Source organism: Colletotrichum godetiae (assembly GCF_030913485.1).
Source record: "Colletotrichum godetiae strain CBS 193.32 chromosome Unknown BDP55scaffold_52, whole genome shotgun sequence".
NCBI classification, from domain to species: Eukaryota; Fungi; Ascomycota; class Sordariomycetes; order Glomerellales; family Glomerellaceae; genus Colletotrichum; species Colletotrichum godetiae.
This window is the reverse complement of record NW_026851300.1, coordinates 163653-185447: the sequence shown is the minus strand read 5'-3', so window position 1 is coordinate 185447 and position 21795 is coordinate 163653. Positions and strand designations below refer to the sequence as shown.

The window sequence follows — 21795 nt, the reverse complement described above, 5'->3', positions numbered from 1 at the left end:
GTGGAATGTGCCAGATCAACGCATCGAGCTAGCTCTTTTAAAACACGAGGCGGGCGGTTCAACGCCGTACGGTTGCGGCATGTTCTCTTCGTTGGCACATGCTTGTATGTCACGGTTGTCCCATTTGTGTCTGCCTTTACGAACAATCGCATGCTGACCATATGCAAAAGAGTGGCAAGCAGCCCAACCGACATCCACCATGGCTAAAAGCAAAAGATCGACGTTGGCCTGATTCGAACAGACGCTCCCGAAGGAACATGATTTCTAGTCATGCGCATTAGACCACTCTGCCACAACGCCAGTGGGAGGAACTGGAGCAAGTCCAGGATCCATGCAGGTCGATGAGACCCGAGGGCTCATGTACCAACAGCAATTGGTGCCACGGTGGCCCTGAGTCGAAATCCAATGGCCCCACCGGGCGGGTATGCTCCTGGCGGGACGCTCCGGTCCTGATCCGGAACTCTGCGAAGTCCTGTTCAACGAAGAACCAGCTGATAGACGTAGACCTGTACCTGCTTTTCCAGATATCCGTGGTCTCTGGCTACATGTCCAGATATGGCTATCAGTCGTTCTAGATTACTAGAGGGCACATGATCAGGTGGCATGGTGCAACGTCAGGTCACAGTTTGAAAAGTCACGAAGCACGATGAGATCAGAATTAGCAACAGAGTTAAATATCGTGTTTCCTTCTCAAGGCACACTTCTGTCAAGCTATTAAATCAGTCATTTCGCGTACTACTTACCTACACTCACCTCGGAGACATAAGCTTATTCATATGTCCAACCGGCCCGGACGAATTGAGAGTGAAACTCCAACTCGTCGTCGCTTTCGAGGTTCCCAGCTTCAGCTCTCGCCCTCGAGGCATCCACAGCCACCTTTCTCTGCAGCCTCCATTCGTCATTGATGTATCCTTCGCCACTGTTGAACCCACCAGCCTCCAGATTCTGCTGGAAATCCATATTTGGCCCAACCAGCGCCGTCGCCATCTCCATAGTCGAATTCTTCACCTGCCCAAGCAACTCCTTCTTCGCAATCTTCAAGTCCCGAACCAGGTTTCCCACAACAATCAAACCCATACCGCTCTCCCCAAAGTGCCGCCGTAGCGCCGCCTCAATCCCATTCCACGACTCATCAGTCGTCCTCGCCACCCCGTGGACGAACTCCAGTGACGCATCCCACATGTCGCGATACACCCGGTTCATGAACTCCATCTGTCCCAACTCCGCGCGCTGTGTCAGGTCGTCCATGATGGACTTCATACGATCCGAGTACTCGCCCCGGCGCTCCACCTGTGCCTCGCTATCGACGTAGGCTAGCCGGACCCGGACCCGGCAGTCTGGGCAGAGCTTGTGAGCGCGCTTGGCGTACTCGTCGCGGTGGAGGGCTTTGGCGCTGCGCTCGTCTTCGAAGCCTGCCCAGACGGCACGGCAGTCATGTTGCGGGAGGCCTGGGAGGGCCATGTGGTTGCATTCTCGCTGTTCGAGATATTCTGCGAAGTAGCCGTCGCAGCCGCCATTTTGAACGCTGAGGCAGCGTTGGAGGACAAAGACTTTCATGCACATGGCTGGTTTTTCCTGTGGTTTTTGTGAGTTTTTGGTGGAAGATGGGGGTTGGTACCTTGGACGAGTGTCTCTTGAGTCTTGACTCGGGTATTGATCGTGGACGTCGAGTTCTCTGTAGTGAATGACTGGCCTTCTGTTAGTGATTCACAGGAACCAGCCTCCAAATTGAGGAGACGGAGTTAGCTCCTGATATATGCCAACGAATACTGACATGGATCCTTGCGTTTATGAAAAAATACCAAAGACTCGAATCGGGACTTGCTCAGACTGTCACACAAGGCCTCTGACCTCGACAATTGGATTGTTCAGCACAAGGGCGCTGGCAGAAGTCACAGCACGACGAGACATCATGGACAAAGGGGTACAAGGTCCAAGAAGGTCGACCTTTGACGCGGGTAGCGCCATTTGTCGTCGAAACTCAAAGGACTTAGTACTAGAGCGAAGATTCGAGGAAGTGAAGGAGATCTATGTCCTGATGATCCAAGCTCGGTGCCTGATTTTGGGCTGTTGCTGCTTGTACTTCGACTGTTCTACAGAATAATGCCCATTTGACCATGATCGTGTAACCATCAGGCTGTCTTAAACGCTATTTTTAACCACTCTGCTACTTAAATCCGGAACTTTCAAACCCAAAGTTGAATCGAGTCAGCGAGAACGAACCTATGAGTGTGGTTTGGGTCAACATGGGAATAGAGACGTCACACATTAAGATGGAGGGTGGTATGTATTAAAAGTACTACATCTTGCAGCACTAAACTTGTGGGCTTTGAAGAGAGTACACAAAAGGTTGTTTGGTATTGTCTTGTTCAACCACACCAGCGTGTCGTCTATTTGTCAGACGCCGCCAAAGTTCTCTCAAAAGACCTGTAAGGCGGCTAGACTACTCGAGTTCTAAACCCATCCTTCAATGGTGCAAGCCCAGCGGCGTTAGTGTTGTAGCAGACCTCGAGACAGAGGTGCCGGAAGGTCTGGAAGTGGAGGATAGTACCTATTACCTCCCGTGTCGCTCGAATGGTTAAGCCCGGCCTTTATTGAGCTTCCTTCTGAATCCCCGTCTGGTGCCCTACTCGAGCTTTGAGATTCTATTCCACGAGGTATACAAGGCAGCTGTGATGGAGTAGCAAAGAGTCGTGTAGTATTAACTATTCGGGTTTAGAACTTGAGTACTTATCCTGGCCCAGCTCAAGACCCTAGAGGTCGTAGACATTGCCTGGGGAAAGAGTCGCGAGGCTCTTAGTCGCCTGATCGAACACTTAAGGCGGACCCTTGACCTCCGCGAGCTAGCCATATCTAACTCTACCGTTAGGAGTTCCTAATTGGTCCGACAAGATAGGGAAGAGCGCTTCTTCCCGAACCTAGGTAGCTATGTCATTTAAGCCAGACTTGGACGTCGGGATCGATTTCAAATATATAAATGACGTATCGTCTCACGAGTGACAACGTCCAAGAGTCCCGCGGAGGTTGTTGAGAGAGTAAAGAATTTCATAGGAAATTAGGTCTGTATACTAATGCATGTAGACACAGAAACGAGAGTTGTCAAAGTCCAGATTGTAGCTGAAGCCTGAAGGCAACTCTAGCCCTAATGAAAGGCCTAAACGTGATGCGTCAAGAAGGTACGCAAATCTCAATCCCTCCTTCTTATCAAACTGGATCCGGCTTCTCAGACTTGTTCAGAGATTGTAAGAACTCGCCATCACATTACGATGTCTCTTCTCCAGTGGTAATACTCAAGGCAAGAGAGAATTCTGGTCCCGGAGCGCCTTTCGTAGTGATCAGGAAAGAACCCAACTCTGGGCTGCCAAATCCCCACCTGCAGCTCCTCTGTTCTCGGCGAAGATTGAGTTGCTTCAGACCCCTGTATACTGAAGGAAGATCTCAGCGAGGAAGAAGACGACAACGAGCGCTCTTCCAGCATTTCTAGACCACTTAGTAGAAGATTGGCGGTATGTTCGTGGCCACTGAAGAATCAATACAAAGCAGGTTCTATGGAGCTTGGGACATGGTCACAACACAGAGTTACAAGGCGTCACTGTTACTGTCTGGATCATACTCGTGGTATACCGCGATGCAGATGGAAAGGCACCGCCTGCTTGGTATCACAGGGCTTATATGACCTGTCTTGTACTCGACACCAGCGCTGGGAATAATGACGCGAATGCGATTCTGCAGCAAGAGGAAGCTGCGACAAATCTCAAGACAGATTATCTCAAAAGAGTCCAGACTGTCTTTTGGAACAGGAAGTATATTGAATGCGAGGGTTAAGATAACCAGAAACGGAGGCTGCTTGATAGCTCCCTAGGATTTCAAAATCGACGAAGTCGTATGCATTCTCTACGGATGCTCCGTCCCCTACATTCTTCGGTCTTTCTAGGGCGAGAAAAGTTTTGGAGAGCAGAATTCTTGTTATGAGATTGTATTAGAGGCGTTCGTGTTGGGACATATGGATGGTGAAGGATTCGAGGGCTTGACTGTGGAGGAGCTGGCGGGAGAGGTCTTTCGTTTGATGTGAAGCGCAACATACCCACATACCACTGCCAAGTTTGAAAAGCAATTCACTTTCACACCTAAGAACTTATTTAGTAGAACCGGTTTTAGCGAGTCGTGGAACGCAGTTAGCTCCGATTTAGCTGTTCTTGGTGCAAGACTTTGACGAAGCCGGAAAGTTCGGCTTATGATGTAATAGCCTTCTAAGAGTCAAACATGTCACCACACAGACCCGCCGAGGCAGACCACATCCGTCACACCACGAACGACCCCTTCTCCACGGACATCCGCAACATAAAACATTAATTCGGACTACTACCTCTCTTCCAGTCGTTGCTTCGGACATTAAACAAGTAGATATTCTAGACTTTTTCTAGCCCACCTTCCTACCGAAACTCATTACTCTACACGAACTACATCTCCATTCATTCAACGTCGCCTGTCTTGTACACACGAGTCATGTTTCTCTCAAACAGAGCGCCTGAGAAGGCCCTTCCCCGCTTCCAGACAAACACGCCATTGGATTCAACATTCGACAAGGACATTCGGGATACGCATCTCATCTATGACTATGACGCCGAAGATGCGGAGGGCAACCCGGAAAAGTGGCGGTACGAAATGTGGTTCTTCTCCGAGGACCGCGTCGTCTACGCCATCCACGGCGGGCCCATGAACGGCCGCATAAACTACCAGACAGCGACGTATCAATGCATCCGACCCGGCGAATTGTGGCAGGTGAACTGGCTGGAAGAGACGGGAACGGTATGCTCCTTGGTGTACGACATCCCCAAGCAGAAAATTTCGACTCTCATTTCGTTTTCGAGAGGGCACTGGGAGAATCCTCAGGCGGCGCACGGTGACAAGCGCAACCCGGGAGACTTTGCTAGATGGAGAGTCCTCTCGAGATTTGGAAACCAAGCAGATAGGTTCATGTTGTCTGAGCAGGCGGATATTGTCGAAAATTTCAAGGGAAGAGGGGATCTTGTACCGATCGAGAAGCATGCGAAAACGTTCTGAGTCTTTTCGCCATGCGCGCGTGTTTTAATGATAGCAACTTGTATAGCCATGAGCCGGAGTTAAATCAAAGATCCGTGTGTTTCGACACAAACTACTGTCAGTCTATACGAGACCGGAGTCATCAACTACACAAGGCGGTGTCTCCCACCAACTGCTAGATGGCGTCAAGACATATATACGTATGTTTTAACAAATGATGTCTTAACCCCTTTTATTGCCTACTTTACAAATAAACTCGAAATAGACCAGGGCAAGAGAAAGACCGGAGGCTAGACAGATGTAGTAGCGCCGTCTGGCAATTGAGGGGATAGTTGACCATTCTAATTGTCCTGTGCCCAGATGAGCCATTCCTTTAAACTAATCCACCATTCGTGGTATCCTCCCATTCGCCCCTCTTTGTTAAGTTCAAGTTCTGTCTATCGGCATACCTTCGTTCTACCGATAGATGGATCATTCTCAACAACACATTTCAGTCCATCGCAACATCTTGTGAAGAAAGGGTCGTTGTTGTTGCAAAAGTCTAAAGTGATTAGAACACCGCCTGGAAGATGAAGACAGAGTATCAGGAGGAAACTTACTATCAGCGGTTCTGCAGTTATCTTGGCGTTTGAACAGGTCACCTCCATCGCCATCGAGCTAATGTGTGTTAGTAATCTATGAGATCCTGGTTGGGGTCACTGTTAGCTAAGTTATGTAGGCTTACCGAGCGAGGTACAGCAGCCGAAACAACCGCCGCGAGTGCTGCAAGAATGGTGATACTGATGGACTTCATGACTTTGACTTCTAGTCTCTAGAGCTTATGAGTACCTTCGGAATTGCGTAATACAGTAGGCGAGAGAAGACCGAGGAAAGTTAGTTAAGAGACTTTGAAATAAATGAATGAGCTTATGATTGATGATTGAAAAGTTCCTGCTTGTCTGGATGGCAGTTGATCGCTTGATTTATATGTTTAGTTCCTAGAGCTGAAATCCGCAGACGTCCGCTAAATAGGCCTTACCTCCTGGCTCAAGGACTCGGAAAAATCGTGGATTCAGTGTCAAAGACGGTATCAAACATGCCTGGGTTTAGTTATCAAGAATAGTATTTTCATACCACGCCACCGGTAAATTCTAATATCAACGAGGGCATCCAGGGGCGAGAATGGAAAGGGCACGCCAACTGAAGTGTCCAGTTGGGAAAATGATCATGCCAAGCATGAGAATCTGGTCGTGACACGACTAGCCTTGTATCAGCCCTCACAAACGGCGCTGCCGGAGTAAGCCTCTACGTCGCTTTCGGTTCAATTGTGTTGACGGTTCGTCTGAAACAGACGTCTGAGACCGCGAACTTTAACCACCAGCTCGGATTAGTATTTAAGGTCGACGCTATAGGGGGGCGGCGGAAGTGTTTTCCTATTGTCACATCACTACTGAGAGGCATTCAGTTCGCTGTGGCATTTTATTTTAGCGGAGTATCTCGGAGTTTTGCGTCCATCGCGGTCGGGGTGAATAGAAATCAAGGTCTGCTTTTCTTTGTCCAAATGTGATGACGGGATTGTATTACTAGCTACCAGTGAAACCGATGTTTGTGCTATTGTTGACAGCAGACAATACTCTACTCCAACCTGTAAACCCATGCCTTCTGAGGCGACAAAGTCCCCTGTATGATATTCTCCCATGCTTTCTCAATTCCAGTTGTTCCTCCGACGCCACTTCCCCAAACCAGCTCGAGGTCTGCCACACTCCCATCCTCAAGGAACCTTCGGAACGTTGATTCGGCGCCGTGAAAGTATTTATCTGCACCCTCTGTAACAATTCCAGCATCTACAATACCTGTCGTGTTGAGCTGAACAAGTCCCCACTTCTTGAATATCTCCATTGCCTTGAGGGCTTCCTCTGGTTCCATGATCTTTGGCTCTCCTCCGACTTGGACATTAGTAAACACCGTTGACTCCGGGAGTGTTGACTTAATAGCTTCGCGGAATTCTTCAGTCGCTTTCGGACGACCACCAAAGTCAGCCACGACCACGCGTTTGGGTTGCAATTTGGCGATCCAGTCCATGATGTCTTTTGTGGCAAGCTCGTTGTAATTGACTGTCTTGATCTCGAACGATGCCTTAGGTCCGGCTTTCAAAGACTCTGGCGCAGACGTAGCTTGAAGGAGAGCCAAAGGCCCACCACCTGACTTTCTGTCCCTAGCCAGGTTCCAAGAGAATGACCTCCCCGTACGGCTGGACGCCGAAAGATTGACCACCACGGCTGAGCTTAGGTCCGCATCCTTTTCGGTCCACTCCCCAGCTCCTGCGCCTAGAGGATGAACAGGCTCGAAATCCGTGGCGAAAGTAAAGCGGTTCATGACATAACCACAATTCCAGATGGGAGAGACGTTGGCAAACCACGCCCGGTACTCTTCCGACTGAGCAGACTCGTCAACGAGGTTGTAGCGATTGTAAATGCTCCCGAGTCCCTGCCTGTGTTCGCTGACCTCGCGGAAATGGCCCTTGGGTTCGCTCGGGACGAGAGAAAGGTCGACTGGATGAGAAGAGGTGGGCCAGTACCCGTACAGCAGACTTTTGGCCGGGATGCCCTCGATATTGGACTCGAGCACCCGTGCAAAGCCCCACGCCGGAACGATGCCCCACTCGGTCCGGTCGTTGTACGGAGTCGGCGCATCCAGAGGAACGGGCCATGTGTTCCACCATTGCAGCATGTCGCCCAGCTTCGCATACGAAAGATTGTTGCTCGTAATTCCGATGAGCGATGTGCGGACGCGAACAGAAGAAACACCTAGCTGTGGCAGTGCCAGATCAACTGCAACGGTCTCGTGTTTCGAGAGGTCTCGCTTGGAAATGACGTGAATTTCGGATACCATTTTGGCTGATATTTGCTGACCTGGGGCGTGTGCGATGTGTCTTGTTGAGGCTGCGGGCTAACTTGCTCGGTGTCGTTGAAGCAGAAGACTTGAGTACAACCAATGGCCAAAGGAATCGACGTAGATATATCGTAAATGCGGTCAAACTCTATCCCGACGTTGTCTCACATCAGCCAGCAGTCAGCTTAACTGGGAGATCCAAAAGTTCCATGGTTTGTGGGAATCGTCACCCCACCGACCCATTACCTTGGGTCCAGATTCACCCAAATGAGCGGGACGTCAGCGTCAGACGAATCCTTTACACGATGATCCTGAGTATTGGCAATTTAGTCCCCATGACCGAAGATTCCGACACTGATCATCAGAGTCGCCCTGCAGTAGGTTGTCAATTGAGTCATCAGCAAGCCGCATAGAGAAGTTGGGGAGCGGGGTAAGTCAGCGCTATGTCGCTCAACAACACCCAGGTACCAGCGAGTGGGACTTTCGTCCACCTTTGCTGATTGTCACTTCAATCGAGTTCAATTTCGGTGAAGGTCCGGATAAAGTGATTTACTAATTATACTTTCTTTACTCACTTCTTGAAGACTCAAGCAGTACCAAACGCCTTCTGGTGCCCGACAAGAGTGAAACGGTAGTGAACCTTGTTCGCCTTCACTCTCTCTACAGCCTCCTTGCATCCTGCTTCGGAAATATCAATCGTCTCAACCCAAGGCGCAATGCCCTTCTCGGCCGCCAACTTGAGCAAAGCGTTCATCTCCTGGTTGTTACCGATATGGCTACCAGACATCTTGGCGGAGTTGCTGGCGAAAAGGCCTGCAGGGAACTGGGGCAGGGGCTTGTCTGGCAGGCCGACCATGTGGAAATGTCCACCGACCTTGAGAGTGGATAAATAAGTTTGCAGATCAAATTCGTTGGTCATGTCGGAGCAGTTGAGCATGAAGTCGAACTTGAAGGCATAAGGCTTAGCCCAATCCTTCTTGTTGGTGTCAATGACTTCCTTCGCACCGAGTTTTTTGCAGTCTTCGACCTTGTCCGGCGAGTGAGTAACGGCGTAGACTTCCGCTCCGAGAGCCTTGGCCCACTGAAGACCAAGATGGCCGAGGCCGCCGATACCGACGATTGCGACAACGGATCCGGGGCCAACACCCCCTCGAACCAAAGGTGAGTATGTGGTGAGACCAGCGCACATTAGCGGGCCGGCATTCTCCGATTTTATCTCATCGGGAATCTTGAAAGTAAAGTACTCGTGAGCGCGAATGTGACTAGCAAAGCCGCCATGTGCTTGGCTTCCATCCTCGTACTTGGCGTTGTATGTGTCTAGCAGCCGATGTCAGTTTTGTTCCGAATCTCTGCTACAGGAAAAGAGCAAGACTCACCAACCAAGTGAGGGCAGTAGTTCTCGTTCTGGTTCTTGCACTGCTCGCACTTAAGGCACGCCCAGACCTGGGCACCCACACCAACTCTATCGCCCACCTTGATCTCCTTCACGTTCTTCCCCACAGCAACAGCCTTGCCAACAACCTTGATGGCTATCAGCCTCATATTGCGAAACTAATATCCGGGGAAAGACATACCTCGTGACCGACGCACAGGGGACCCTCGTACTCGCCCCAGCCGCCAGTGATAGTGTGGACGTCAGACCCGCAGACACCGCAGCATTCGATCTGCACATCAATGTCGTGATCTTCGAAGGGTTTCGGGGTGAGAGTTTCTTTTGTAAACTTGTTCCATGAGCTAGGCCCTGCCGTGCAGAAGCCGGTAAACTTGTCCGGATAACTCATTTCAAGGGATATTTTCGACTAGTGTGATAATATTTGTTGTCCCGACCTTTATTGCTTCGATCGAAAACCAGAGTCGCTATGATCGATCATTACACTCTACTTGCTTATATAGGTACTCAGAAAGACAACTGATGACGCTCGAATTGCCTCAATCTTCCCCGCATCAGAGCTCACATTGCTGCAGCCAACATAGCCGAACCGCAGCTGGACCTCGGGCGCACAATTCCAATTGTTTATTTCCCTGAGAGTATGCATACCTAGATGAATGACGTCTATGAAGTTGCCGCTAAATTCTCGGTAGGCGCCGAAGTGATCGCACTAAGTTAGGAGATAAAGTCCCGGGTGTGACAACCGGTGGCGCTTCGCATGAGCTAAGGTAGCCTGGCTCCCCCTTGGCTTCCTTGGGCGAATCGATTACCGGATTAAGAGACATGCACTACATGCGAGAAGCCTCATGACGACAGTCTTTTTTCATCGACTCGGCCCGGATGCTCAAAATCAGTGTTACAAGTCTTCATAGGCCTATAACTTCAATGCCGCTGATCCAAGTTGGAATGCCGATTCAGGCGACGCCAAACGCATTGAGTCCAAGAGCCTCTTTGGAGACAAACAGATGCTCCACTGGACTGGTGCGACGACACCGACATCTTGCCGAGAAAACCTTTCTGTTTAAAACTCCACTTGATCTAGTGCTGACCTTCGCGGAGATACTACCAGGATGTGAACGAAACTAATAAGGTTCGAAGAGCGATGAAAATCTGCTCTTTGGGCAAGGGTCTATCTCAATGTAGTCTGTATCAGGGCATAGTGCTGCCTTTGTTTCCTAGAAGTACAGTCAGAGATACAAAATTGGTTGAAACTAAGTACCTGACGGACCGCAACCCAGAGGTTCTGGGCCGACGAGGCTGCTTCACAGTCTTTTACGTGGGAAGGTTGGACAATGATGACTGCTATAGAAGTTAATGGACTTCCAGATCACAGTGCATTACAAATTTACAGAGATTCACCAAAAGGACGAAGGATTTATGACTGAAACCAGGACCTCAGTCGCTGAGATCACGTTTCTAACTTGAGAGAGAAATGCTAACGGCTATCATGAACTTGTAACGTTAAAGTCCCGCAAAATGCCGGGCCTTTTCCTTCCCCAAATAGATTGCCGAGTCTTGTATCGTCCTCGGAAGACGCCTTGGCTAATTTGAGTTAGCAGTTGGCGCGGCCAACAATGACACTCCAGTCATCCTTGTGCCACGTTTGACCGTTGGTCCACTCGCCATTGGTCTGGCAGCCTTGAATGATGTGGTCGGCACCGTCAGCAATCAGACCGAAAGAGTCGAGATCGCGGGGGGTTTGTGCCTGTAGAAAGTCAGCCTCACAATAGTCTTGTGAAGACGGTATCTCTTATGTACTTACATGGTTGCACCACCAGATTGCAGACTTCCAGCTGCAGCTCACACGAGCGCAGGTGTTAGGTCCAGGAGGGTGATGGGGCTTTCCCTTGACGCCTCTGAGGTACTTGGCACCCTTGACGATGACCCTCTGATCAGCCATGGCCTTGGTGACGTTGCACGCGAAAGCGGCGCCGTCAAAGTCGCTGCGCTTATGAACAGCGGGTGAAGGGAGCTCAAAGTCGAGGCCAAAGTCTTGCGCGTAGTTGGGGTTGATGGCCTGAAGCTCCGAGAGAACCTGCTCGACCGTTCCAGCAAGAATCAACTTCTCGCCTCCAGGGGCGGCCTGAACCTCCCACTGCGGGATGACAATATCAAAGGCATCGATAGGGGCCTGAAGCTCCGAGACCTCGTTATGACTGGGAAGAGCAGAAGCCTGGTTTAAGTCAGTACACGAAGCTTTGGAACGGAGGAAGGGGATATCCTACGCTGACTGCGAACAGGGCAGTGTGTGCGAGGATGTTGCTGAAGTGCATCTTGGAGAGTGTGTCGGCTGGTGATGAATGAAGGTGGTCATGCGGTTTTGCTGTAGTCTCGGAATTGCCTTGCTGGGTGTGGTTGGGGTAGAATGTGTTGCATCTAGACGAACGAGAATGAGGTTGGCGGCTCCTTCCTTTTATAGAAGTTCCAGTCTTCAAGAATTCTTGAGTGAATATACATTTGAGGGTGGGCACGAGAGATTCAATGAGAGATCTATACCAGATGGCATATACGTGATTCAGTGTGAATTACGAAGTAATTGTTATATTCCTACCACCAACGTTAATGCAAGATAGTATCAAGCATGTTCCATTCGTGCTTGTGTAGCCCCCAAAGCTACAGATCTTGTGGCACTCCAGTTGCTCCAGATCCCAAACACAGCGCATTGCCAGGGAGACGAATATTGACGGCTGTGATTTGTCCAATAATGGACTCTTTAGGGAAGTACAATGCGTAACAGAAATAGCGAAGTGCGGTTTGTGAAGTGACAGCCAATTAGCTGGCTGTTTAAGGATAATACTAGATAACACACGCATCAAAAAGCAGAAGGCCGGAGTGGCACCTGGTTTCAGGTAATGAATTTGGGTCGAAGATTATATCAATGCTCTTGATCACTTCTATACATGAACTTAAGCAGCTTCAATCCTCCTCTTTAAATTAGACGGACCTGGCCTCGCGGGAATTTCCAGGGCTGGTCCATCAAATCTACATCCGAAGAGGTATCTACATCAGCCACATCGACTACTAGAGCACCAACACGAGTCGCCGTGGTATCGCCTTGCCATTCTATTATAAGCATGAACATCTCGTGGGCGACGTGTCTTTCCGACTCATAGATTCCGAGCACGAGGCACCCCCACTGTCTCGCCCTGAGACGCTGGAGAAGTACAGATGGGCTCGTTGTAGGTGTCCTTCGGTCCGTCATCAGAAGCCGATGGCCATTAATAGTGAATGTGGCCCATTCTGACGAGTCACTATCGTTCGTATTACCGCAAAAGAGAGAGGCCGGCACCAAGGGAGCCTTTAAATGAATTGCTACAGCTGAGCGAGAGTCTGAGCAAGGTTCCATGGTCTCATTCAGTTGTAAGTATTTGCAAGCCGCTAAGAGTGTGCCGTTTTCTGACTCGAATTGAAGTCCACACATAAATGGAATTAAGTTCTTTGAAGAGCCGAGAAAGGGATGACATATCCAACGAACTGCGCCAGCCCAGCCAGCCCAGGTCCATGAAGGGAAGGACTCCCTCCTCCTGGGGTTAACATTGCTTCTGTGGCACCAAGATAGTGCAGCTAAGAAACATGGCTCGATGAGCTCTTTGTGTTTCCTCAATGGAGTATAAGGTAGCCCGACAAGGTTGAGAATCGGTGGAGTTCTCTTAGCCAATATCTTTAGAAGACCAATCGCAGCCTTCAATGAGTCGGTATCGAATGTGAGACTCCTAGTCGTGAAGTGTTGAAGAGGGCGGAAGAAATCGTGCATTCGGCGTGCTATTGCTTGATCTGTCACCTGTTTCCCATCAACTTCCCAAGATTCTCCACTCGTGTATCTGTGTCCCGGTTGGCCCATGAAGCGACTCAGAAGAAAGATTCCGTTTTTCCATTGGGACCACTGGACCTCATGTCGATTGTCTATGTGCTCCACTCCCCCCATCCCCTCTATCCAACTTGCTCTCTGACACTCGAAGAACGTCTGATATTCTGTAAAGATGATCCGTCGCTGGGAGAGCAAGCCTTCTTGGAACGTCCATCCTCTTGTAGACCATCTGGATGTCAACTCCACGTAGCAAGCCGGATGAGGCCCGGTATTTATGACTGTGATGTCACCGAGACGAAGGACATCCTGCTTGAGACGGTCGGCCAGGCCGACTCCAGGAAGCCCATAGGTTTCATTAAGACCAGCTGCAGCTACAATGGTGATCTCCGCGTTGCTGTATATTAGGTCCATTCTGCGAATTTGATCCTCAATTTCACGCTCATCTTCCTGGTCGATGCAGTATTTGTCGATCCACAGATATCGGTATCCCAGGCCTCGAGTGACAGTTATAGCGTCTTTCACAGACGCTGACGTATTTCCCCAGATCAAAGGGCCGCCACGTTGGTGTGATAGTGTTATAGTTTGATCCCATACATAGCTCAGCGCAACCCACGGCATGGATTCGTGGGCAGGCTTGATATGAAGTGTTTCGCAGTCGATCAGTTTCATACCTGGCACGGCTAAAACTTCCCGGTTTTCAATGCGATTACACACCGAATCGTGGTCTTCTTTACAGTTATCGATCCAAAGTCGGCCCCGTTCGTAGTCGAATGACTTCGGAATAACCTGAGGTCTGAGGACCCCACTCTGGGCGATGCTCGGTACACATACCACATGCTCTTGGTACTGAGTGGCGTATTTATCGAAGTAGTCTTCTTTGAATACTATCTGGCTCCTGGGTGTGATCGCCAGGATCAAGCTATCTTGAGCCCCTGGTGTATTACGAAACACACCGCGAGCATATCGTAAGTACGAAAATCCTCGGAGAACGAAGCCGGCATTCATCACACTGGGCGCAGAAGACTCGAATTTCCGAGACCAAGAGGTAAAGAGCAAGTTGCAAAGTGCGCATCCGCTCCGCGATACGCTTGGGAATCTTGTGGCATCTTCATCCAGGAGTATCGGCTCTGCCGGTATTACCGCTTTGGAATTCGACAACACCAACGCTTGGCCGAAATCAAGCGACAGGCATGCATGGCAAATATGATGCGATGTTGGCGTTGAGAAATCCATGTCTACTGTCATTGTTGAAGGTGGCAAGTTGATGCTGCCCAAGTTAGATGCAGTGGAGGAAACTTGAGTGAGGGGTCGGTCAAGATTAAACCAATATAACCATTCCATAGAGGCAACTTCGCTAGAACTCTTAGGTCCAACCAGCTACAACTGTCTCGCCAGCCTTATTCTTGTCATCAGGGTACTGCACCGCCATATATCTCAGATCGCCCGTCATGCCAATGTTTCCTACGGGATTGAGGCCCAGCCACTCCCTCAGCTCCTCGCTGCAGGTGTCCTGGACTTCCTTGGGGAGCTTGGCAGTCCAGTTGACCTGTTGGCGCATAAATGGGGCAGTGTAATAGCCAAACAGAAGTGCGCGGTCTTGATCCTTGGTGATATTACTCCCAGAGGTGTGCCACACTCGACCGTCCATGACAATGATATCGCCAGCTTTGCCTTCAAAGGGAACCAGCATCTCTGGCGCGTTCTCGGGAACCTCCTTGCGATACACCCACTTATTCGATCCGGGGATGTACTGCGTTGCACCGTTCTCCTTGTTGACATCCGTCAGACACCATATGACGTTGAGCGCCCAGACGTTCTGCCACGGGTCGGGAAAAACGATACTCTGGTCCGAATGCAGGGCCATACTCTGCGATCCGGGCCGGGCAATATTCGCCGTGAAGTTACTGATGAGGAAATTCTCGCCCAGCACCGCTCTGACCATGGAGATGGCAGTTGAGTGCGAGATGAGCTCCCGAAAGATCTTGTCCAGCTCTAGCAAGTAGAATACGCGTACGTTGCTGGGGTTGGGGTCCAGAAACGACAGGTATGTGTCCTCACCACGAGCTTCAGCCGCTGCCTTTGCCTTCCATAGCCGGTCAAGTACGCCGGCAGCCTCTTCTGCTGTGAGAACCGACGGGACACGAACCCATCCGTGTTCTCTGAGGTGATTTTTGGCTTCTTCAAGGTCGAAAGCCATCTTAAGAAAAGGTGGTTCGAAGCGTAATTCCGTCTACGGCGGAGGTGTGCTCCCTAAAGAGTTAATGCCAAGTGACTGAGACTAAGGACCTCACAATATCTTAAAGGCAGAATGATAGGTAAGCGTGCAGTGGGAAATGTTTATCAGGTAAGATTGGGACTTTTCAACACTTAAACAAAAAAGACGCCAACAGATTCATGGAGCCAAAGGGCACGGGGACGAACTCAACACATATTACCGGATGTCGTTCCTAGAAGCAGGCTCTGCCAACCCCGCCTCTGTGCATGCTACCCTCGCATTAATGCAGCTTATGGCGAGTGACGAATCGCACCTATCCAATAGCACTTACATACTTCACATATGATCGGCGTTCGTTGGACTAAAAACAGAATGCACGGGGGAGCCCAGTTACAAGCTTGATAAGAGAACCGCGTCAGGCATACAGTGTGAGTGAGTGTAGTTGGTCCAATGTAGCAACAATACCCGCAATGCTTGGGTGACGGTAAGTAACTTGTGACGTGAAGTTGAGTCGGCACTGTTCCCATGTAGACCGTGGTTCAATGTGACCGGCGCGGAGAAATGTGACCGGGAGTCTTGACTGCAAACGATTAGGTTACTGAAGTAGCATCGATAGCTTTACAAGTTGCTGCTAGGACACAAAATTGAAGAATTCAGTCCGCAGAACCTCTGTCCATAGATTCCACTTCCCCGATCATCCCGAGCTTTGTTTATCGTAGGCATTGTCCCCGACAAAATTGATGAGTATACACGAAGCTTGACGTTCACGTGAGTCTCCTTAAGACGTTGGTGTTGGGTCGTCGCATCCACCAGTATGTTTGCTTCCGCCGCGCAGCAAACTCATCAGGCACGGGACACACATAATGTGGGCCATCAAAGCCCTCTGACACGTAGAGTCTCCTGCCTCGGTCTGATCCTTCTACCACCGCCTATCTCTTCCAATCAGCCTTCCAATTTTCCTTGACGTGAAGATACAAATAGGCAAAGTTCCAACTTACGTCAACTCCCATCTCATCAGCAATAGAGAGACCGGCTTTTAACAGCAGCCTCCCTGCTCCCTGACCTTGGTATTCAGGATCACACATCAACATATCCAGTGCTATGGCTCGCGTTAGTGAATCAGACTTTGGCTTCAGATGATCCAAGTCAACGAGAGATGAGTTACTTCAACGTACCAACCAACTTCGCGCCACTTTCCTCAATAGCTTGCTGTCTTGGCGTAAGGAACCCATGGAACAGAGCTTGTGCAAATCTCTTTTCCTCCTCATTTTCCCAGTAGTCACCATCTAGCTGAGGTGGCGGGGGGACAGGCCCGCCTTTGTAAATATTCCACTTTGCAGCCGCAACTATCCTGCCAGTGTCTGTGTTAATACACTTGAGGAAGATGCTATAAGGATCTCCATGGAACGTGGCGAGCATGCGCTCGCTACCCAACTTGCGGCCTTCGGGACTGCTGTGGGCGGGGAAGACGGCATCGACGAATTCGTGGTCGTTTGCGAAGGCTAGAGAGACGATTTCAAAGACGCGAGGGATGTCTTTCTCGGTGCATCGCTGAACCTCTACGTGCATCTTTCGGCCGTGCATAGTCTCTTCCAGGTATATCACTGTTCCAATCTCATCAAAATGAATGAAAACGGGAACGGCATCGACGTGTCCAAACCAAGGTTCAACGAAAAGGAAATGTTCAGCTTGACCGAAACTCTTTCGCATTTGTGCCGCGGTTTCATGCTTGTGTGCGGGGCAAGAGATGTCCTCGAGCGTTTTGAGTTCTCTTGACATCATTCTTAGTTTGCTCGTCTCAAACAGGCGAGTTGCAGAGCTCCACGAATCCGCCTATGCATCGGCGCAGAGGTGCCAAATGTCTCTTTTCCTATCAGATGTCGAGACAAACCGGCGAACAAATACTCATATTCGATACTCTCTAGCATCTTTGGAAGATGTCGGCGGCTCCTTGTCTTGTGAGCAAGGTCAATCAAACTGCCGTTATGACAACCTCCTTGATATCTATGGATATGAATCGGGGTGCAATGTGGTAGCTGCGGACTAATCAAAAATATCCAGTCCCCGAGTTTCTCGACTGAGTCTTGAGTCTTGACCTATCCTTGTGTTCTTTCAGAAATGTGTCCATGAGTAATAGCGACGAGACATCCGATGTCGTTAATCAAAGGCGGCTGAAGCCGAGTAGTAGAGGACATTGATTGGTTGCAATCTTCCTGACACAATTGGAAATTCCTAGCTTCTGCAGCAGCCACCACATTCTCTCTTTGAATGGGAAGATTCACTCCATAAAGTGGGAGATCCTTTGTGGCTGAGGAAGTCTCAAAGACGGTGCTGAATCGTATGATTGGCTACCAACAATGCTGTGTGCTGTTTTGGGCATCCCTTGGTCGCATCGAGTCTAGACCATCCGGCATGGTGACGGCAAATTCGATGTGTTGCAAGCACATGTAAGTCATCCTTTAGACAGCTCTCCTCTTTAGGTTCGTTGGTCTCCCAGTATCGGCTAAGTGGGATATACTAGAGCCCCTGTCCTAGGTGAGATTTTGAGACGGGAGCTTGCGGGTTGACTGGCCATCCTTCGAAGGATTCTGCCCTACAGCGCTAGTTGATCAAATCCCAGACCATAGCCGGAACTTCGGAGTGATATCCAGCAGGCAGCGGCAACTTGGGGTTGGATTTAAGCGGCTTCTCCCCCGTCGAAGCTTACGCAAGTTCCAGTCTTGCATGCGTTCTCGAAATGGATCCTTCTCAGTCTCAATCAAAATCCGCTGCGTCGAGCTCCAGCTCGATGTCATCAAGTCCGGACCCGGCCGACTGCGGGCTTGCCCCGCTGCCGACCGTGAGTCGCGGGAAGAAGAGGTACGCTGCGTGTGCCAACAAGCCATCGTCCAAGTCTAATACCGAACTGCAGAATCCCGGGAATGTCTCCCCAGATGGCCACATTTTCTCTGGGAAAGCGACCACGAGCTAAGCGAACTTGCGCAGGCAAAGTCCGATCGGGGTGCATTACGTGCAAGTAAGTCGCTGCGTCCTCGAGAAAACGCCACGGTCCCCGGCTCGCAATCAATCCTAACCCTCGACTTTCAGGCGGCGACACATCAAATGCGATGAAACTCGCCCCTTTTGTCTGAAATGCACCAAGTCGCCTCGAGGGCCAGGCGTATGCGAAGGCTACGAATTCCAGCAGAAGCAATCAGATCATCGTCAAACTCAGCCACGCCTGATCATCTCAAAGGGAACTTGGCGGGTCTGGCCTGCCGCCGTCCTCAGGGAACCCGGCTACGAGTCCGCATTCTTCAGCAACCCGCAGGAGAAGGTCTACTTTGACTTTTGGCAGCATCTCGTGGCTAACATCTACCTCTTCCCAAACGACATCATGGTCCGCGTCGTTCCGCAGCTCGCGCGCCGTGAGCCAGCGATCAAGCACGCCGCTCTCGCCATGGCCGGAATGGCTCGCGCGCTCGTTCCGTCGCTCATCAGGCGGTCCCGGAAGGAACTCCACGACAACGGGCCACACTACGAGTTCGCTCTACAGCAATACGGCCGCGCGATCAAGCTTGTGCGCAGCTCTCAGCCGTCGAGCGAGAACATGCTCTGGGCAATTGTCTGCTGTGTGCTCTTCGTTACGTTCGAGTGTCTCCATGGCGATCGCAACGCTGCTTTATCGCATGTGAATCATGCTTACAAGATGATGGAGACCTACTTCAACCAGCGTTCGATGGTTGAGGACGGTCCCGTGACGGACTCAATCCGCGCAGTGTGTGACGATGCTGCGTGGGTGTTTCAGGGTCTGACGATGCAGGCCTGGTCGCACAATGTGCTGCACTCCAAGGATGCTTCGCAAATTAGTTGGTGTTGCCGGGGCAGCAAGCGTACTTATGCTGTTGAGGAGATGCCAGCCATTTTCACAGATGTTCACATGGCACGGCGTTGGTGGAGGGTTGTGCAGCACTACACGTGTCATAGATGTCCCATCTATACGGAGATGTTCGTTGATGGACTCTCGAAGGAGATGCTCGTGGGCAGTTATGTACGGCCAGCTTTATCTCCGAGTCACCTGGATGAGCTGGCCGCTGTACTCCCCGAGTTCCTTGGCCATCTACGACGTTGGCAAAATGCTTTTCAAGGTGTCCACGACACCCTGAAGGCAAATGAGGCAAACGATTTCCACGCTTACGTAGACGCCTGCAATTTGCGCGTACAGTATCTCACCCTCTGGACCGATGTCTCGAGTCTAAGCTACAAGGACATCAAAATGATGATCATGCTGACGCCATCATTCCGCGAGATGGTGCAGCTTAGCCGTATCGTTCTTTCGGCGCAACAGAACTGCGGGGGATGCACTGAGACTTTCAGCATGGACAACGGTCCCACGCTACCGTTACTGATCGTCGCGTGTCGATGCCGGGAGGACAGCGTGAGACGAGAAGCTACAGAGCTGCTGGGAAAATACCACCGCCGAGATGGGCTTTGGGACAGCAGGGCTTTCCACAGCGTCGCACTGAAGAACGTGGCGATTGAGACGGAGAATGCGAAAGACGGAGATGATGTTGAGCAATGGTCACGCATGTCGAGACGTGAGGTACGCTTCAGCCGTGAAGGAGATGTGTCTGGCAGGATGTTTCGATGGCAACCGGATGTGAAGGAGTGGAAGCGTGTTGAAGAATCTTTGTCGATGGTTTATTAGGACGCAGTTTCGTCCGCAAGGTGGCCTCATTTAATGACTAGGAAGTAGACTAACGTCTGTAGAAAGCTCACAGTCGGCGTTTGAACAATCTCAGAGTACAGGAATCCGTTCATTTAGAAGACTGTCCTTGCCGCAGATCACTCTTGCCGCAAATCTTTGGAGACAGGCCTCGAGCAAAAGTAAAAGGGCCCACCCTTAAAAGGGTGTTTGAGCAACCCTGAATTCTTCGGAACCCTGATGAAGTACCCTTTCTGCTTGTCCACAGCAGTACTTAGAAACTGTAATCTAGCTTTCCGTCGACCTTGGTAGACTGACGATGGTTTCCAGCTATCCTGTCTGGCTTCGAGCGTTCCCGAACTCATTGACTTGCCTCCTCACCAGATATTCGCATTCTTAAGCAAATCCTGATCGACTCCCCGCCATTTTCAATGCTTCTAGCACCAACCATCTCATATCCGCGGTAATAGGGATTCGATCGACGTAATCACGGCTGGTCCAAACCCCCATCAAGAGCCCCTTCCTCTCAACTTGAAATCCTGTTCCCTCGACTGTAACAATATAGCTCAACTGAAGAGCATGGCGCTTGACGATCTTTTCTTATCCATAAGCTGTTCTCTTGAACTCCTCTGTGGTGTGTTCGAAGCGCGGCAACAGAGTTGCAGTATCCAACACCTTTAGTTGAGTCTCCTCGGCAACTTCGCGTATGATGGTGTCACGAATCGTATAATCCGTTGCGTCGACGTTTCCTCCAGGTACCTCGAAAACATTTGGGTACTATTTCTCGCCGGAATTGCGTTTGAGAAGGAGGATTCCGGGGGTTGGAGTATCCTGTCGTAAGATTGCAGCACCCACTGTTATTTTACCGACTTGGGGAGATCGGCTTGAGGAGAAGTGAAGTTGTACTTCATCACGCGACGTCGATGAGAATTCCATGACTTGATTCTTTCCCGCTTTCTGGAAATCAGGAAATGCGGACTACAGTTTCTTCGCGATCATATATCGAGACACCTAGGATTTCCCCAATTCTCGGCTTCCGACATTAATTCATTTAACTGGTGAGTACACCAAGTCGATTATACGTAGAATTAAAACTTTCTTCTGATTATTTTGTGTACGAATCATTGATCACTCAAACGCCGAATACAATGCAATTATTCCCACACTGAATCAAACTTGCTAAAGGTAGGTGGCGCCGCAGTGAGTTTTGAGCCTTGACTTGTGTGACACAATTCACGCAGCTCGGCGTCATCTGCGAACCAGATCGGTAGGAACTCCACCAGGAGCAGATCCACGCCTTCTTGTCCACCTCTTGTCTTTAGATGACTGATTTCGGACTGGAGTCCGCTCAGGTCAGGAAGATCAAGGTCTTCAAAGACTCCATACCACCCAGTCGCTCCAGCCCACCAAAGGGACACCGTCTTATTGTTGCAGTGAACCCAAATGTTGGGATCCGCGCCGTGAAGCAGGAAAAGCTTAATACAAGAACCCCAAGACCCCCAAGACCCCCAATACCTGTCTTGAATGGATGTAATTATCCATGTTTGCCAGCAAGTAAATCTATCTCCGAAATTATGTTTCAATGAAGACAATCCGTTGGGATCTGCCCCTGCTTCGAAACATTTCGACAGATATCCGTGAGACCTTATCAGGGGCTTATACGTCGGCCACCACAGCTTGGCAAAATGGGAAAATGTGTAGGTCTCATACAGACAAAAGTCGAGAAGCAAGTTATGATACGTTTC

The 21795-nt window shown here is 50.2% G+C and overlaps 9 protein-coding genes and 1 non-coding gene across 10 annotated transcripts; 2 read left to right on the top strand and 8 right to left on the bottom strand.

The window, feature by feature from the left end:
* Positions 1–218: 218 nt before the first annotated feature.
* BDP55DRAFT_t292 lies at positions 219–300 on the bottom strand. Its single transcript has one exon. It is a non-coding gene; the product is annotated as a tRNA-Ser (tRNA).
* Positions 301–768: 468 nt separating this feature from the next.
* Positions 769–1563, bottom strand: BDP55DRAFT_732704 (uncharacterized protein; the record flags this gene model as incomplete). The annotated part of the gene is made up of 1 exon (XM_060579983.1): positions 769–1563. The coding sequence occupies one exon, from the start codon at positions 1561–1563 to the stop codon at positions 769–771; it is 795 nt and encodes a 264-aa protein (XP_060424929.1).
* Positions 1564–4207: 2644 nt separating this feature from the next.
* On the top strand, positions 4208–5519 carry BDP55DRAFT_677470 (Calycin-like protein). The gene has a single exon (XM_060575901.1). The coding sequence runs from the start codon at positions 4507–4509 to the stop codon at positions 5062–5064; it is 558 nt and encodes a 185-aa protein (XP_060424928.1). The 5' UTR covers positions 4208–4506; the 3' UTR covers positions 5065–5519.
* Positions 5520–6657: 1138 nt separating this feature from the next.
* BDP55DRAFT_561641 (uncharacterized protein) lies at positions 6658–7914 on the bottom strand (the record flags this gene model as incomplete). The annotated part of the gene is made up of 1 exon (XM_060570093.1): positions 6658–7914. The coding sequence occupies one exon, from the start codon at positions 7912–7914 to the stop codon at positions 6658–6660; it is 1257 nt and encodes a 418-aa protein (XP_060424927.1).
* A 586-nt stretch (positions 7915–8500) lies between these two features.
* On the bottom strand, positions 8501–9695 carry BDP55DRAFT_561523 (alcohol dehydrogenase GroES-like domain-containing protein; the record flags this gene model as incomplete). Its single annotated transcript, XM_060570086.1, has 3 exons — positions 8501–9231; positions 9291–9435; positions 9489–9695. The coding sequence occupies 3 exons, from the start codon at positions 9693–9695 to the stop codon at positions 8501–8503; spliced, it is 1083 nt and encodes a 360-aa protein (XP_060424926.1).
* Positions 9696–10895: 1200 nt separating this feature from the next.
* BDP55DRAFT_732700 (uncharacterized protein) lies at positions 10896–11616 on the bottom strand (the record flags this gene model as incomplete). The annotated part of the gene is made up of 3 exons (XM_060579982.1): positions 10896–11048; positions 11106–11516; positions 11569–11616. The coding sequence occupies 3 exons, from the start codon at positions 11614–11616 to the stop codon at positions 10896–10898; spliced, it is 612 nt and encodes a 203-aa protein (XP_060424925.1).
* Positions 11617–13292: 1676 nt separating this feature from the next.
* Positions 13293–13898, bottom strand: BDP55DRAFT_527075 (heterokaryon incompatibility protein-domain-containing protein; the record flags this gene model as incomplete). The annotated part of the gene is made up of 1 exon (XM_060567820.1): positions 13293–13898. A coding segment is annotated over one exon (606 nt), but the record flags the coding sequence as incomplete, so codon positions are not given.
* A 616-nt stretch (positions 13899–14514) lies between these two features.
* BDP55DRAFT_561667 (phytanoyl-CoA dioxygenase family protein) lies at positions 14515–15348 on the bottom strand (the record flags this gene model as incomplete). Its single annotated transcript, XM_060570096.1, has 1 exon — positions 14515–15348. One exon carries the CDS (start codon positions 15346–15348, stop codon positions 14515–14517), a length of 834 nt encoding a protein of 277 aa, XP_060424923.1.
* A 689-nt stretch (positions 15349–16037) lies between these two features.
* Positions 16038–16935, bottom strand: BDP55DRAFT_772100 (uncharacterized protein; the record flags this gene model as incomplete). Its single annotated transcript, XM_060581128.1, has 3 exons — positions 16038–16295; positions 16365–16465; positions 16542–16935. 3 exons carry the CDS (start codon positions 16933–16935, stop codon positions 16131–16133), a joined length of 660 nt encoding a protein of 219 aa, XP_060424922.1. The 3' UTR covers positions 16038–16130.
* Positions 16936–17867: 932 nt separating this feature from the next.
* On the top strand, positions 17868–20188 carry BDP55DRAFT_677464 (uncharacterized protein). The gene is made up of 3 exons (XM_060575900.1): positions 17868–18225; positions 18278–18382; positions 18454–20188. The coding sequence occupies exons 1-3, from the start codon at positions 18104–18106 to the stop codon at positions 20051–20053; spliced, it is 1827 nt and encodes a 608-aa protein (XP_060424921.1). The 5' UTR covers positions 17868–18103; the 3' UTR covers positions 20054–20188.
* The last annotated feature ends 1607 nt before the right edge of the window (positions 20189–21795 follow it).